The following is a 14,352-nucleotide window of genomic DNA, read 5'->3' as shown; positions in this document are numbered from 1 at the left end:
ACAGTGCCACAAGTGCCGCAGCAAGTCCTGGAGTTACCTGTGTTGAATCTACTATAGTGGTGCAACTGGGGGGGGGGGGGGTTAGAGTGCTAGCCTAGTGAGACCCTGGCTTCATCCATAGTGCATATGAAAGAAACAATTGATGGTGAGCCAGGTGCCAGCTCTTTGGAAGGCTGAACCCAGAAGTCTAAGTTAAGTTAGTCTGTGTAGCAGAGTGAGACCCTGTCTCTAAATAAATGAATAATATGAAAAGTCTCTAAGTTCATGTTGGCTCTCAAAGAACAAGAAGCTGGCAAGTCCCCATTCTCCTTTAGAGGATGTTGGGGAGCCAGTGTGGTTTCATGTGTGTGTGGGGGGGAGATGAAGCATGTACCCTGCTTTTCCAGCCTAAACTTGGTAGGACCAAGATATGTAAGAGGAAATCCTATCAATATGGACCACAGAACCTGTGTATATTTTTAGAGACACAGTTTTGCTGTATAGACCAGATTAGTCTCATACACATAATTCTCAGGCCTTAGCCTCCCCATTGCAGGGGTGATAGTCATGTGTCACTATACCAGTTTTTGAGGAAGCTCTGTACACAAGTGACCAGTGTGTCATTGGCTAGTATTGTGGAGAGAATTGGACTTGCATATTAAGTAGCCTTAGTGGCCAGCATAGCAGTAGCAGTTGTCACATTCACTAATTATTATGAATGTACAGAACTGTGAGTTTAGTTTTACAGCTGCAGAATGAATTTTTTTTTGTTTTAGTTTCTTTTTGAGACAAGGTTTCTCTGTGTAGCCCTGGCTGTCCTGGAACATGCTCTGTAGATGAGGCTCAAACTCAGATCTGCATGCCTTTCTTTCCATAGTGCTGGGATTAAAGGCATGTGTCACTACTGCCAGGCTGAGAATGAGTTATTAGAGGTGCAGACAGCCATATTCAATGGCCACCAGTGTTTAGATATGGGGCAGGGTAGTGATATGAGCTTCCAGAAGCATGTGCACTGGCCATTTTGTCTAAAGATCAGTTTATAGGAAATTGGGTTCATATCATGTTAACTGCAGAAACCTCACTCACAGAACCCAACCATGACAAACAAATGACTTAATTCAGGTGTGATGGTGGGGAAGACAAGCATATCCATAGAGAGGTAGGGATGAGCTGTTAAGTGGTTGAAAGTGTCACCAAGGGCATGTTCAAAGCAGTGGCTTCACAAAGGCCAGTATGGGCATGGAAGACGTGAGTCCAGGGATCTGGGGAGTGGGCACGTCCCATCATGGCATCACTACTTTGTGGGTGTGCTTGGAATTTTCCATAACGAAAATTTATGGTCAGCAAGATGGCTCATTAGGTAAAAGCACTTCACCATAAGTGCCAAATCTTAGAGATTCCACCAGCAGGCAGTGAACCACTGAATCTTACACCCCAGCAGCAAGTGCTGGGTTTTGGCTGAGTATGTGTTGTTATAGTATCTTTACTGTCTCTCAAGAGTTGATTCTTTGTCTTTAAAATTATTAGTGCTGGAAAGGCCACTTCTCATAAGTACATAGTATAAGATGACAGGAGTTAAACCTTTGAAACTTTCAGACATGTTTGGTTTTTTTTTTTGAGACAGGGTTTCTCTGTATAGACCAGGCTGGCCTCGAACTCGGAAATCCACCTGCCTCTGCCTCCCAAGTGCTGAGATTAAAGGCGTGTGCCACCACTAGCAGGCACTTTCAGACACTTTTGAAAGGTTTCAGACACTTTGAAACTGTTTTAATTCTAAGCCAAAAAATAATTTAATGAATTTTTTCTTTTTTTTTTTTTTTTGTAATTCAAGCCAGCAGCTCTAATAGCAGTAGTTTTGTTCTCCCCCTTGCACCCCCCCCCCCCCACACACACAAAGGGTTTCTCCCTTGTTTGTGGTCCTGGAACTAACTCATTGTGTAGACCAGGCTACCCTTGAACTCTGAGATCTGCCTGCCTCTGCCTCCCAAGTGCTGGAACTAAAGGCGTGCGCCACCATGGCCCAGCTGTCTGTCTGTAAGCCAGGGTCCCATTGAATAATGCTGAATGGCCTAGAACTCACTGTGTAGTTGAGGCTGGCCTCAAACTCTCTTGGATCCTGTCTTTTCTAGAGTGCTGGGATCAAAGCATGCCTTCCCACACCAAAGCCCTTGTTTAGTTTTTGAAAGAGGATCTTAAATGGTGGCCTAGGAGCTGCAAGGGGGACCACAGCCTTCCTCAACACAGCTGCTTGTCCCATGCATGTCCCTGGCCACACTGCCAGGTATTGGCACCTTTACTCTGGGGCAGGGCTCATAATCCGTTTGTGTGGTGAGCTGCTGCAGCAGTCTGGGCTCCCTGGTAGCCGCCATTACTGGCATGGTAGCTGCAGGCTCTCAAGCTGTACTTCATCAAACATCTTTCCTTAAGAACCAGCTCTTGTTACTGATCACCAGGCTCAAATAGCTGCCACCCTTAGGGCTTGGACATCTCCTCCCCTGCACCCACAATAAAACAAAACAAAACAAAACAAAGCACCAGCCAGGTAATAGCCACCCATGCAAGAAAAATTGACATTTTCACCATCTCAAAGTGTGGTATCTGGTGGCATTCAGTATACTCAAGGTATGACACAGTTCCCCCTAATTCCAAAACATTTTAGAATCTTATCTTTTTTTTTTTTTTAAGATTTATTTTTATTTATTATATGTAAGTACACTGTAGCTATCTTCAGACACTACAGAAGAGGGAGTCAGATCTTGTTAAGGATGGTTGTGAGCCACCATGTGGTTGCTGGGATTTGAACTCTGCACCTTTGGAAGAGCAGTCGGGTGCTCTTACCTGCTGAGCCATCTCACCAGCCCTAGAATCTTATCTTTTATGTATGTGTGTGAATGTGGGTGCTTGAGGGCCTTGGATCCCTGAAGCAGGAGTTGGCAGGCAATTGTGAGCTGTCTCTCTGATCCCCTTAGTAGTCATTTGAATGGCTGCAAGAAATGTCTATTAAATGTGTGTGTGTGTGTGTGTGTGTGTGTGTGTGTGTGTGTGTGTGTGTGTGTGTGTGTGTGTGTGTGTGTTTCATTTTGTATTTTGAGACAGGGCTTCTCTTGTGTAGCCTTGGCTGTCTTGGAACTCACTTTGTGGTTCCTCCAACTCAGACATCTACCTGGCTGGTCCTTTGGTTTTTGAATTGACATGTAATTTTGTTTTTCCCTGGAGGGGGAGCTGCTGTGAACCCAGCAAGCCCCCTTGACTGTCCCTTAGTCATAAAGAATTCTTCCTCTGTTGGTAAGATGCTTTGGATACAAGGCCCTCAAGGAGAAGATTTTGTGTGTCTGTTTCACTGTATTAATACTTTGTTTGTTATTTGAGAGAAGGACTCACTTTGTAGCCCTCTGTGTCCTGGGATTCATTCTGTAGATGAGGCTGGTCTTGAACTTACCGAGATCGCCTGCATTTGCCTCCCAAGCTGGGATTAAAGCTGTGCTCCAGCGGCTGGTAGTACCAATTGATGCATACAGTTTTGATTTTGATGCAGTCTAAATTATCTTTTAGTGTGTGTGCATGCTCTCGTGTGTGTACATGTGCACCTAGAGGTCAAAAGGTAACCTCAGTATTCCTTAGGCGCCCTGACTTGTTTGCTGAGCACAGGTCTTCACTGGCACTTTGTAGCGTGTGCTTCATGGGCGGCAAGGTCAGGACCTCTCCCCAGCTACAGATTGCCCTGTTTGTTGCTGTTGGTAGCTTTTGATGAGCTGTCTAAGAACCTACTGCCAACTCCAAGGATAGGAAGTCTCACCTGTGGTTTAAGATTCTATAAATTTAGTTCTTTGATCCATTTTTGAGTAGTTTCTGTTTTTGTTTGTTTGTTTGTTTGTTTGAACAGTGTCTCACTCTGTAGCCCCAGCTGGATTTGAACTTACACAGTTCTCCTTTTTCAGCCTCCCAGTTGTCAGGACTACCTACTGTTCCCTGTTAGGTTTTGCCTTTCTAGATGCCTTGCTCTGCAGCTCTGGCTGCTTGTGGAAGACGGGGCTGCAGAAGGGCTGCTTTGCCTGCTGGCTCCTGTTTGCTTTCTATCGATGTCTTCCTTCTTGGCATGAAGATTCTTCTGGCTTGGTTTGCAGGAAGGGAGTGAGGGAAAGCTAGTTATTTTCTAGTTCAGCAAGTGTGTATCCAGTGTCTCTTGTGCTGAGCGTTGTTCCTGCACTAGACTCTGGTAACACATGGAATAAGGAGGTTCTCCTGTCTCAGGAAAGGAGTTGGAATATATAAACAGATGAACGTAAAGGTAGAAGTTGCAAGTTTCATCTGAGGCCTAGAGGAAGAGTCCTGTGGGCAGGGAGCAGAGCCAGCCTTCCTTTAGGATGAGGGAGTGGTGGGTGGTAGGGTGACGCCTCATGTGGCAGCTCAGCTCTGTGCACTGGAGGTGACTGCAGCTGCGGGTGCAAGTGTGTGCAAGGGAACTGTCTGCCCACAGTGGAGAAGGGTTCTAACCTGATTCTTCCTTGTCGTGGGCTGTGGAACCTCCTTTTCTTTTCTTAGAAGTGGGCTTCAGAGCCCCTCCTCCCTCCCCTGGGCCTCCTGCAGGGAAGAGCAACAACCAGCAGCACTGCTGTGGCAAAGGGTGCCTGTGTGAAAGGGATACGGGATACATCTTGGCCCCTCACCTTTTACTCAGTGTGTCCTTATGGGAGATGTTCATCTGAACCTTTGGGGACATTGTATGCAAAATGATTTAGAGATCTGCCTGTAAGGGATATGGACTCAGTTTCAAGATAAACTTGTGGTCTCAGGCTTAAGAGATGGCTGTGACCTGCTAATCTGTCACTCATAGTAGTACCTCAAATCTAGAACTTGGGTCATTACACAGCTCTTAGTTTTCTTCACATGGCCACATTGGGCAGCACATTCCTCTCTGTGGGCTGAAGGCCAGCACAGGGCACAGCTTGAGGTCAGGTGTGTATGTGGGGCCACTCCTAGCTCACACAGATATATTGGGGAGACTGAGGATTCTTGCGATGATACACATATAGCTGAAATGTCCACTATTTGTAGACCTCACTCCCTGCCTGCCTCCCTTGGGGCCCCACTCAGGTCAGATACATGGCCATTTCGTGTTGTCTGACTGGATTTAAGAGGTGGGTGTTCCTAGAAGGGGCTGAGAGGCCAGGCTATACAAAAAAAGGTGTCCAGTGGGCCAGGTTGGTATGTATGTGGCTGCTGTTTTTTTAAGGTTTGCAGCACTTAGCTCGGTCTAGGGGGGCTTCTGTAGCTTCATTGGGGGCTGTGGTGTTTTCTGGGGATGGCTAGTTCCTCCAAAACTGCTTTGTTCTTTGCCAAGGTTGTTGATGCATTGCTGCATGTAAGAACCAAAAGGAATTTGATTCTGTAGTGCTGAGGAAGGAGCTCTTGACCCTGCGCAGGAGAGATGGTGCTGCCACCAAGCTTCACTCAGGCCTAAAATTTTACTTAAATATTGATAACGTACTTGAATATCTTAAAACTACTTTTTTATTATTTAATTTCCTTTTCTCTGTTTGTAATTTTTATTTATTTTTGAGACAGAGGTTCTCTATATAGCTCTGGCTGTCCTGGAACTCTGTCTAGTCCAGGTTGGCCTGCCTCTGCCTTTGGGTGCTGGGATTAAAGGCATGCAACACCACATCTGGCCTTTAATTTTCTTAAATACATCTTAAGGAACCTTATTTTGGAAGCATCTTTTACATATCTCCTACCTTAATAAGATTGTAGAAAAGCAGACACTGGAACCTTCTGTCCTCTCTCCTTTTTCTCCTACTAAGCAAGTGCTCAGTTCCTGAGGCCCCTCAACCCTTGCGGTATTTGTTTCCAGACAGGTTCTCAGTCTGTAGTCAGGCCACGACTTAACCTGCTGAGTGCTGAGATGACAGGTGCCACTATGCCCAGGTGGCTTTCTGTACTCATGCGACAGCTCTACATACTGGGGACTTAGAGCTGTTTGTTGGTCAACATTGTCATAGAAGACAGACCTTTACTTAGAGAAATGGGTAAGAAATGGAAGCAGGAGGAGGAGCCGATCAGGTTGTGTGTATGCATGTGTGTGTTTGTACATGTTGTAAAAGGCTGGTATGTTTTAAGAGCCTATCTCCAGACAGTAGGTGAAAACCTCAGAAGTCCCTTGCCTAGTCTTTAAGTTCTGGAGCCCCAGTGTGTACTGGATAAGATGCCCCACCTACATGGTTTGGAAATGGAGTGTTGTTACTCACCTAGGTCTAGGGATCCTGAGGATGGCGGCAGAGCTCACACCCAGTGTAGATGTCTTTCTGGGACCTCTGTCCCTCTCTCGGGACCTTTCCAGGAACAGAAGTGAGTGTGGTTCCCCATCCTCATGGATGAACCCGCCACATGAACCATCTCAGGGTTTCACACGGTTCCTCCCCAAGCCTTAGATGCCCCAGAGACCTGTTCTGGTTTCTGTAGCTCCATCCTGCCACAGAACCTCCACGGGCCATAGATTTCCACACACTTGGCTGTAGTGTGCTCAGGTACTATTTCCCCCAAGTCCTTCGCTGAGCTTTGCACTAAAACTGAGTTAAAGTTTCATTCTCTGAAGCAGTTGGTTTTGTAGTATACCACATTTTTGTAAAATGGGGCCTCTTTGCCTTTAGATTTCCACATGTGTGAGGAAAGGCAAAAGCCAACCCAAGCTAGCTGCTTGTCTACTCTTTTTAGAGACTAAGGCTTGGGGCCAAGATTTGAGTTGAAATTGCTTGTTGAATGCCTTTTCTGATCCCCTCTTCCTCTAAGTAGATGTGCTCTGGGGTGTGTTTGGGAAAGCAGGCCTGTTAACTGCTGTGTTAAGAAGATACTGGAAGCTAGGCTGGTATAGCTTTGCTCTGTGTAAAACCAGAAACACTATGCTAGATGGCCTTGAAGGCTGGTGGTCTATCATGGTGCATAGTTTTGGTCACAGCCATGCCCATTGGCATATGTATAGTTAGGACCGCAGGACAGAGCCCTCCCACAGACAACACATGATTCTATATCAGAGGTACTAGACTACTCCTACAGTTTTTGAGACAGGAACTTACTATATGGTCATGGAGTTCATCCTGTAGTTCAGTCTGGTCTCAAAACTCATAACAAGCTTTCTGCCTCAGTCCTTTTCAGACTGGGATGATAGGCTGCTGGTAAGCATTTTAAAACTCATTACTCAGCAACTTGAACATTTTTCCTTCAAATGAGTTTTTTTTCGTCAGTCTGTTTTCAGTGTCACTTCATGTCTTTCCCATCTGCTGATGAGGCATGAACAGGGAAACTGAGCCTGCACTCTGTTCTTTGCCCGGGATCACCTTTTTGTCTCTTAAGTTGAATTAGATTCTTTTATTTGGCTTCACAGAGGCAGTATTTAAAGGCTGAAACTTGGGCTTTCGAGTCTGAATTCTTCTAGAAGAGTCCCCACCACTCTGACATTTGGATGTGTGGCAGGAAGTGGCTTGGGCAAGTCCTAAGTGTCTGTTTTGGCTTGGAGGAAACCTGCCTGTCCCAGCTTAGCTGTCTTCTCCCTTATACCTCCCCAGCTGTTTGGGACTTGGCTATAAGAGCCTGGCTGTGCTGTGTGGTCAGAGCAGAAATGGCTTCTGGGCTCCAGTTGCTGATGGGGACCTGGCCTCCGTCTTGGAGCACAACTTTCTGGAGAGAACCACCTGCAGCCCAGGAGGAGCCAGGCAGCAGGGCCTCCGCGCTGTATGATTGGGCTCCTTGTGACCCTGGGGCAATGGCACCTTGGCATTGTCCTTCAGTTGTCCTGTCCTTGTGCGGGCTGTTTCAGAAGGCCTGCTTTCTTCCAGACAGGAAGTGAGGCAGGAAGTGATGGCCCCTTAAAGCCCCAGGGCAGAGGCTACCCTCAAGGAGTGTTCCACAGTTGCACCAAACTGTAGTCTTGAATTTTCCATCCCAGTTTCAGATGAGTCTATTGCTTGAGTAGAACCAAATAAAAGTAGAGCAGTCTCGCTTCCCCCATCCGTGCTTAGGGGAGCTTCAGAGCACACCTAGGAGGGAAATCTGTTCCCACAGCCCTGTCTTGTCCCTCAGTGCCCCACTACCCATCAGCCAGATACTGCTTTAGAGTGAGGTGGACCTCTGTGATCTGAGACTAGACTCCACGCTCCCCTGGATCACCACGCTTCTCTCACCTCCCCACAGGCCATCTGGACTGTCTCCATTAGGCCTGAGTTTCTCTGCTTGCTCTACCATTCAGTCCTGTCACCTGACACCCTTGGCCTTTTTGGTCTTTGCCCAGCTGTGCGTTCCTGAGCACCGTGTAATCCCCAGCCCCTAGGACAGCAGCTCCTCTGGTGGAGGCCCAAGGCTGCTGTTGAGTGAAGGAGCAGGAAATGTTTTTCTTTACCTTCTCTTTCCCCCTCTTAACATCCCCTTCCTCTTTCCCTCTCACAGTGCTAAAGGTTCTCCCAGTTACAAACATCAGCTGTCGGTTTTGTCCGTGCCACTTATTGCCACTCCTCCATTCATGTCTGCAATACACAATTTGAGTCTTGCTAATTTTTTTTTTTCTTTTTTTGGTTTTTCAAGACAGGGTTTCTCTGTGCAGCCCTGGCTGTCCTGGAACTCACTCTGTAGACCAGGCTGGCCTCGAACTCAGAAATCTGCCTGCCTCTGCCTCCCGAGTGCTGGGATTAAAGGCGTGCGCCACCATGCACGGCTGAGTCTTGCTAATTTATGTTGAGCTGCCACAGTCAGGACACCAAAGCCTAAAACCTGTTGAGTGTTAACGTGCTGCTTAGCTGCAGCTTGGAGAAGCTGTTCGTTCAGTCAGCTTCCTGTCCCAGGTTCTCCCTCCAGTTGCATTGTGGTACTTTATTGAAAGGAGGTGGCATCCAGGTAGCAGTTAGTGACATTTGTCCTGCCCTAGGTCTCCACCGCTGGTGTACCACAAGGACTCAGGCCCCTTGGTCCCAGGGCTGGCAGAGGCCCCTGTGTACGACCCTTGTTGAGAAAGCCCAGTAGCCTTTAGGACTGAACATTGTTGGGGTTGCTGCACAGGGCATGTGTGGGGCCCACCCAGGATGTTGGGGCTTGCTCTAAGCGTACTAACCCCATTCCTTGGTAGGTGGATGGCCCTTGTGTTATATCTCTTAAAATGACCATTATTTCCTGTATTGCTGACGTGTAGGAGGTGGCTGCTAAGACCTACCCCCCTGAACAGGCCTGTGGTAGCTGTTCTGGTGTGGCAGCTTTCTCTTCCCCTCCTTTGGGGATTTTGAAACCTGCCCCCATTTACATGTGAGTGATTTAAACCCTTTTTCTGCCTCTGAGGATGCTTGCTAAGCAAGGGAAGCTGGGTTCTTCCTGCCCACATTGTGCCTATCAGTGCTGGTCCCAGGGAGACCTTGTTCCTGGTGGCCTTGAGGGAATTGGGACTCTGCTGACCACAGAATATCACAATGGGCTGGTTTGGTGACTCCTCAGAGGCACAGCTGTGGGGGCTCGGGCTCTGGCGGGGAGGGTGTAGCCTACTGGGACTTCTGCCTGCTGCCCACCCCTGTAGCTGTGCTTGTCTTTCTGGAGGTGGGGAACCAAATTCCAGGCATCCCCTTTCCTGCCTTCACCCACACCTACCCTGAGGTTGGCTCAAGGTTCTGGGCCCTGCTTGAGTTCTGAGTAGGTTCCTGTCTCCATGCAGTGGGCAGCTCCTAGGGATATGAAAAGCAGTTCCCTCAACCCCTGGTAGACCTTTGCTTTTCCTTAGCCCTTTCATAGCAACAAAGTAGTAAGGCTGTGGTATGGAGAAGATAGATTTCAGGTAGGGTTTCTGGTGGATTAGGATGAGCTAGAAGAGGCTGAGGTCAAGGCCTGCCTTACTCCTACTGAGTTATGATGGCGGAACTTGGGAGCAGGGCTGGGCCTAGAGCTTCATTCTACTTTGAATGTTTGGTTTTCAGGGTTTCTCTGTATAGCCTGGATCTTTGTGGACCAGGCTGGACTTGAACTCATAAGAGATCCACTTGAGTGCTGGGATTAAAGAAAGGAGTATGCCCCCACCAGTGAGCTTCACTTTTGAGGACCATAATGCGCTTGCCCCACCTGCCCACCCACCCAGTTCCCACATGCCCTTATTGTCACAGGTCCTGAGTTCCCCATCTATATCCTGTCCAGGTCTGGGCATGTTTATACCCTGTCTGAGGATACTGCCAGACTATTAACTCTTGTTCTAGAGCTCAGCAGCTCTGCTCCAGGCAGTACCTTGATACCCCGGACAGTGGCTTGTTTGCTTTCACTGGGAGGCAAGGCAGACAGTTTGTCAGCAAGTGTGGCAGAGTTCGTGGTCAGGCTTGTTGAAGGAAGAGCAAAGCCAAAGACTCTCCAGTGCTGTTAGAGTGGAGGGATGTGGTGGGTGCTCCAGTATCTGGGGAAGATTGCCAGGGTACAGGTTGGGGTGGCAGGAGAGTTGGGTGCAGATGAAGCCCACTGAGGTTTGTGACCCTATCCCTATCTCCACCCTTGATAGAGTTGTATTAAGGTCAGAGCATTAATTTTAACCTACGTGGTGAAGAGGAGGCTCTTGGGTCCAAGGTCTATGGAAGAAGGTGGCTGGACCACGGAGATGAGGCCGGACTCTGGTCTGGCTGTGGGAGTGCATCCTTGATAGGATGGGATACCCCAGCCTCCCAGAACCTTGGAAGGGGTTTCTAGAACTGGCTTTGTCCAGGGCAGGCCTTTCCTACCATATTTACCAGTGGGAAGACTGAGGCACCTGGAAGGACGTATCCCTCCATTAGGATGCAGAATCAGAGGGCTTCCCCATCAAGCCCGCTGGAGATGTGAGCTGAGGTTCTCTGCAGGGCTGTCTATACTCAATGCCAGATGTCTCCTGGAGCTGTACCTTGGATCCTGCCAGAGCCCAGCCAGACCCCCCCCCCCCCTTTCCCAAGTGAACTCTGGGTTCTCTCCGACTTTCCCTAGGCTGGTGTCATACAGTGTTCAGTAAGACCTGGCTTCTGAGCGGTCCCTTTAAGAGGGCCTTGTCCCAGACTCAGCTGTGGAATGCCAGTAAGCTGTCCTCTTGTCTCTGCGAGGGTTAACAACACTTCACTTCAGCTGTGTTGTCTGGAACCGGTTCAGACTGGTTCTCGGGAAAGTGCTTTGTCTCTCTGACTGAATCCTGGGAAGGGTCATGTGGAGCCCAGTGATGTCATGGGATCAAAAACTGACTCAGCGGTTTTTCTCCCTTTTCTTTGAATTGAGATAAGTGTGTGCTACAGGTACAGGGCCATGGTGGTGGCCCTTTGGGATGGACCAGTCCATACTGTGCTCAGTGTATCTCTGCCAGCCAAAAGCATGACCCTCACTTCTCGCTCCCGGGGGCTCAGGCACACAGCACCTGAGGTCACCTCTGTCCAGGTCCTACACACACCATTACAGTACAGGTGCCAGGCCCCTGGACTGGTTTTCAGACCCATAATAGGCACCGTTCTTCCACAGAAGGGCCCTGTCCAGTAACAGCTGCCACTGCTTTTCTCCCTCTTGGATTCCATGGCTTCTCGGAGCTGGCCACACCCAAGAGGCCTGTGGGACTCCTTCCTGCCCAGCCATCCTAAGGGTGTGAAGGAAGTCATGGAGGGGCGTCTATGGCCCTGTCTTTGTTGTCCCTTCTCTAGTTAGCTGCCTCCGAGGAAAACAAAACCACTCTTCAAACTAAACTTCTCAGAAGGGGTTCAAATGTTATACCCTCCCTTTTGCATACAGAATGAGTGAAGAAGCATGCCGAACCCGCAGTCAGAAGCGCGCCCTTGAACCTGACCTAACAGAGGATGATGTGGAGAACAAGAAAATGAAAATGGAGAGGGGGCCATCAGAGCTGACAGTGGACGGAGACAGCAGGGTGGTGCCAGAGCCGAGTGCAGGCTCAGCCCAGGGGTTGCTGAGGACAACAGAGGCCATGGGCACAGGATCTGGCGAGGGGCTGTTAGGAGACGGGCCTGTGGATATGCGCACCTCACACAGGTGAGTGAGAAATAGTGGGTTGGGTTGGAGCCTAGCAGAGGCTGGCACGGGGCAGGATGTCCCTGAGTCCTAGGCTGGGGCGCTGTCAGTGGCAGGTCCATGGGTTCATCTTGGAGGAAATTCCCTGTTGTCAGTGGGTCTGCCACCTCTGGATTGTGGGAGGACTGAAACATTCCTTTGGTGTGACTGCCTTGGGGAGGCCAGGCTACCACACTTTGTCTGTGTCATTCCTCAAAGGAGAAGCCTCCTTATTCTGCCTGGCTTCTGTCATCTCTTCTGAGATGTCACCAAGTAGTTCAAGGGAACTTTGCTGGAACCCAGGCTTCCTTTTGTTTGTTTGTTTTTTGTTGTTGTTTTGTTGTTTTTTTTTGAGACAGGGTTTCTCTGTGTAGCCCTGGCTGTCCTGGAACTCACTCTGTAGATCAGGTTGGCCTCGAACTCAGAAATCCACCTGCCTCTGCCTCCCAAGTGCTGGAATTAAAGGCGTATGCTACCACCGCCTGGCCCGGAACCTAGGCTTCTTGACACTCATAGGTAAAAGGCTAAAGGAAGTCAGACTCAACCTCCCACCACAACTTCACTCAGAAACCTTTTTCTCCCAGCAGCTGCATTACCCTTTCTTCAGAACACTCTAGAATGGATCACTTACCCCAGATTCTCACTGAGGACTTTCCCTGACTCCCCTTCTGTCCATCTGGATCCTGTACCTTTGGGGTCCTCATGTACCTCATGTGTATACTCGGTGAGGCACAACACTAGTGGAGTGCAGGAGGAAGCTAGTTCTCCACTTGTTCCCCGAAGTGCACAGGGGTTTCAGTCTTCAGTTTTATGCAAAATCTGGTGTTGGGATCCTGAGGGCTTCCAGATTGACCACTGTGCCTTAGAATCCTGAGGATTTGGAGTTCACTGTGAAACTTGAATGTCCCTTCTATTGAACATTCTGTGAACTTGCCATTAGAAAGGCTTCTCTCATCTGGGCACACGTGGCAGGGTCTGCCCATCATCCCAGGAAGTACAGACAGGAAGCTGAGGAGTTCAAGGTCATTGTCAGCAATATGGAGTTGCAGGCCAGCCTGCAGCACACAAGACTCTGTCTTGGTAACCATCCTCTTGCTCACTCAGAAATTTCTCTCCCTCTCTGACTGCTTTCTGCTGCCCTGTTCTAAAACTAAGGGCTTATTTTAGAATAAGTCACGGTGATAGTCTGAGGCTCCTTTTCCTCCCCCAGGCTTTGTGGGTCCTCAGCTCAGTCTTTCTGGTGAGACCTCTGAGGGGAGAGTTCCCAAAGCAGATGGGGAGGGGGTTGTTGGTTGAGTTATGCCAGGATGCTCCATGTTTTGCTTATTGTGGCCTGCTCCTTTGTGGGGTGGGGTGGTAAAGTCCAAAGTTATAAGTGTTAAGATGTGAAAGATCCCTCTTTTATTGTCAAAACCCAGGGGTACACCAGGACTCTGAACCTCTGGGGCCCTACCAGAGCTGTTGGTTTCCAAGCTGTCCTTTAGATGTTTCCTCCTGAAGCTTTTACTGGTGACTTCTTACAACATACTTAATGTTTCAGGGTAATCTGGGGAACAGATCACCCGGATATCCTGGATTGAGGGCTGCCTAGAGACTAGAGACCCCCAGGGTTCTGGCTGCATACAGGTGTAAGAGTGGAAAAGAAACCAAACCCTGAAGGCCAGTGGGCAGGGTGAGGGCCAGGCCACATGCTGCAGCTCTGCTTAGGCAAAATGTCTCAGCCACATTTCTTCCTGGTGAAATAGTCACTCTGCTTTGCAGGTTGACGAAGTGACAGGAAGGGTGTTCTTGGTGGCACCCTCTGCAGTATGGAAACACCCTGTTTTCTGTTTGGTCCTCCTTGGGTGTCTGGCCAGGGTCACCTTTAGGGATCTCCCTCCAGCAGAGTGTGTGTTTCTATGGGTGTCAGACAGGAGTTGGGTTCCAAGCAGATTCATGTAGTGAGTGCATCCCCCAGGGTAGTGAGGGTTGAGATACTGTTGCTTTGAGCTCACCACAGCAATTCATTAGATGTGTACAGATCAGGCTTGCAGGCTTGATGGCATATATTCCCTTGTTCTACCAATAGGACTCTTTTTGTTTTTTTGAGACTGAGTTCTCTCTCTGTGTAGCCTTGGTTGTCCTAGAACTCACTCTGTAGACCAGTCTGGCCTGGAACTCAGAAATCCGCCTGCCTCTGCCTCCGCCTCCTGAATGCTGGGATTAAAGGCGTGCGCCAGCACGCCCGGCTCTTTTTTTTTTTTTTTTTTTTTTTTTCTTTTTTTTTTTTTAAAACAATTCTTTTATTAGATATTTTCTTCAGTTACATTTCAAATATTATCCCGAAAGTCCACTATACCATCCTCCCACCCT

At 48.7% G+C, this 14,352-nt stretch overlaps 1 protein-coding gene across 10 annotated transcripts in view; it reads left to right on the top strand.

The window, feature by feature from the left end:
* Gatad2a (GATA zinc finger domain containing 2A) overlaps window positions 1-14,352 on the top strand; it is a 92,391-nt gene that overhangs the window by 50,084 nt on the left and 27,955 nt on the right. For all 10 annotated transcript variants that reach the window (XM_021219151.1, XM_029531803.1, XM_021219152.1 and 7 more), the window contains exon 3: window positions 11,725-11,982. In XM_021219151.1, coding sequence (XP_021074810.1) covers window positions 11,726-11,982 — 257 coding nt within the window. In that variant the 5' untranslated portion in view covers window position 11,725. The remainder of the gene's footprint in view (window positions 1-11,724; window positions 11,983-14,352) is intronic.

This window comes from Mus pahari, chromosome 19 (genome assembly GCF_900095145.1).
Source record: "Mus pahari chromosome 19, PAHARI_EIJ_v1.1, whole genome shotgun sequence".
Classification (NCBI taxonomy): Eukaryota; Metazoa; Chordata; class Mammalia; order Rodentia; family Muridae; genus Mus; species Mus pahari.
The sequence above is the reverse complement of the archived record's forward strand: the minus strand, read 5'-3'. Positions and strand labels throughout refer to the sequence as shown.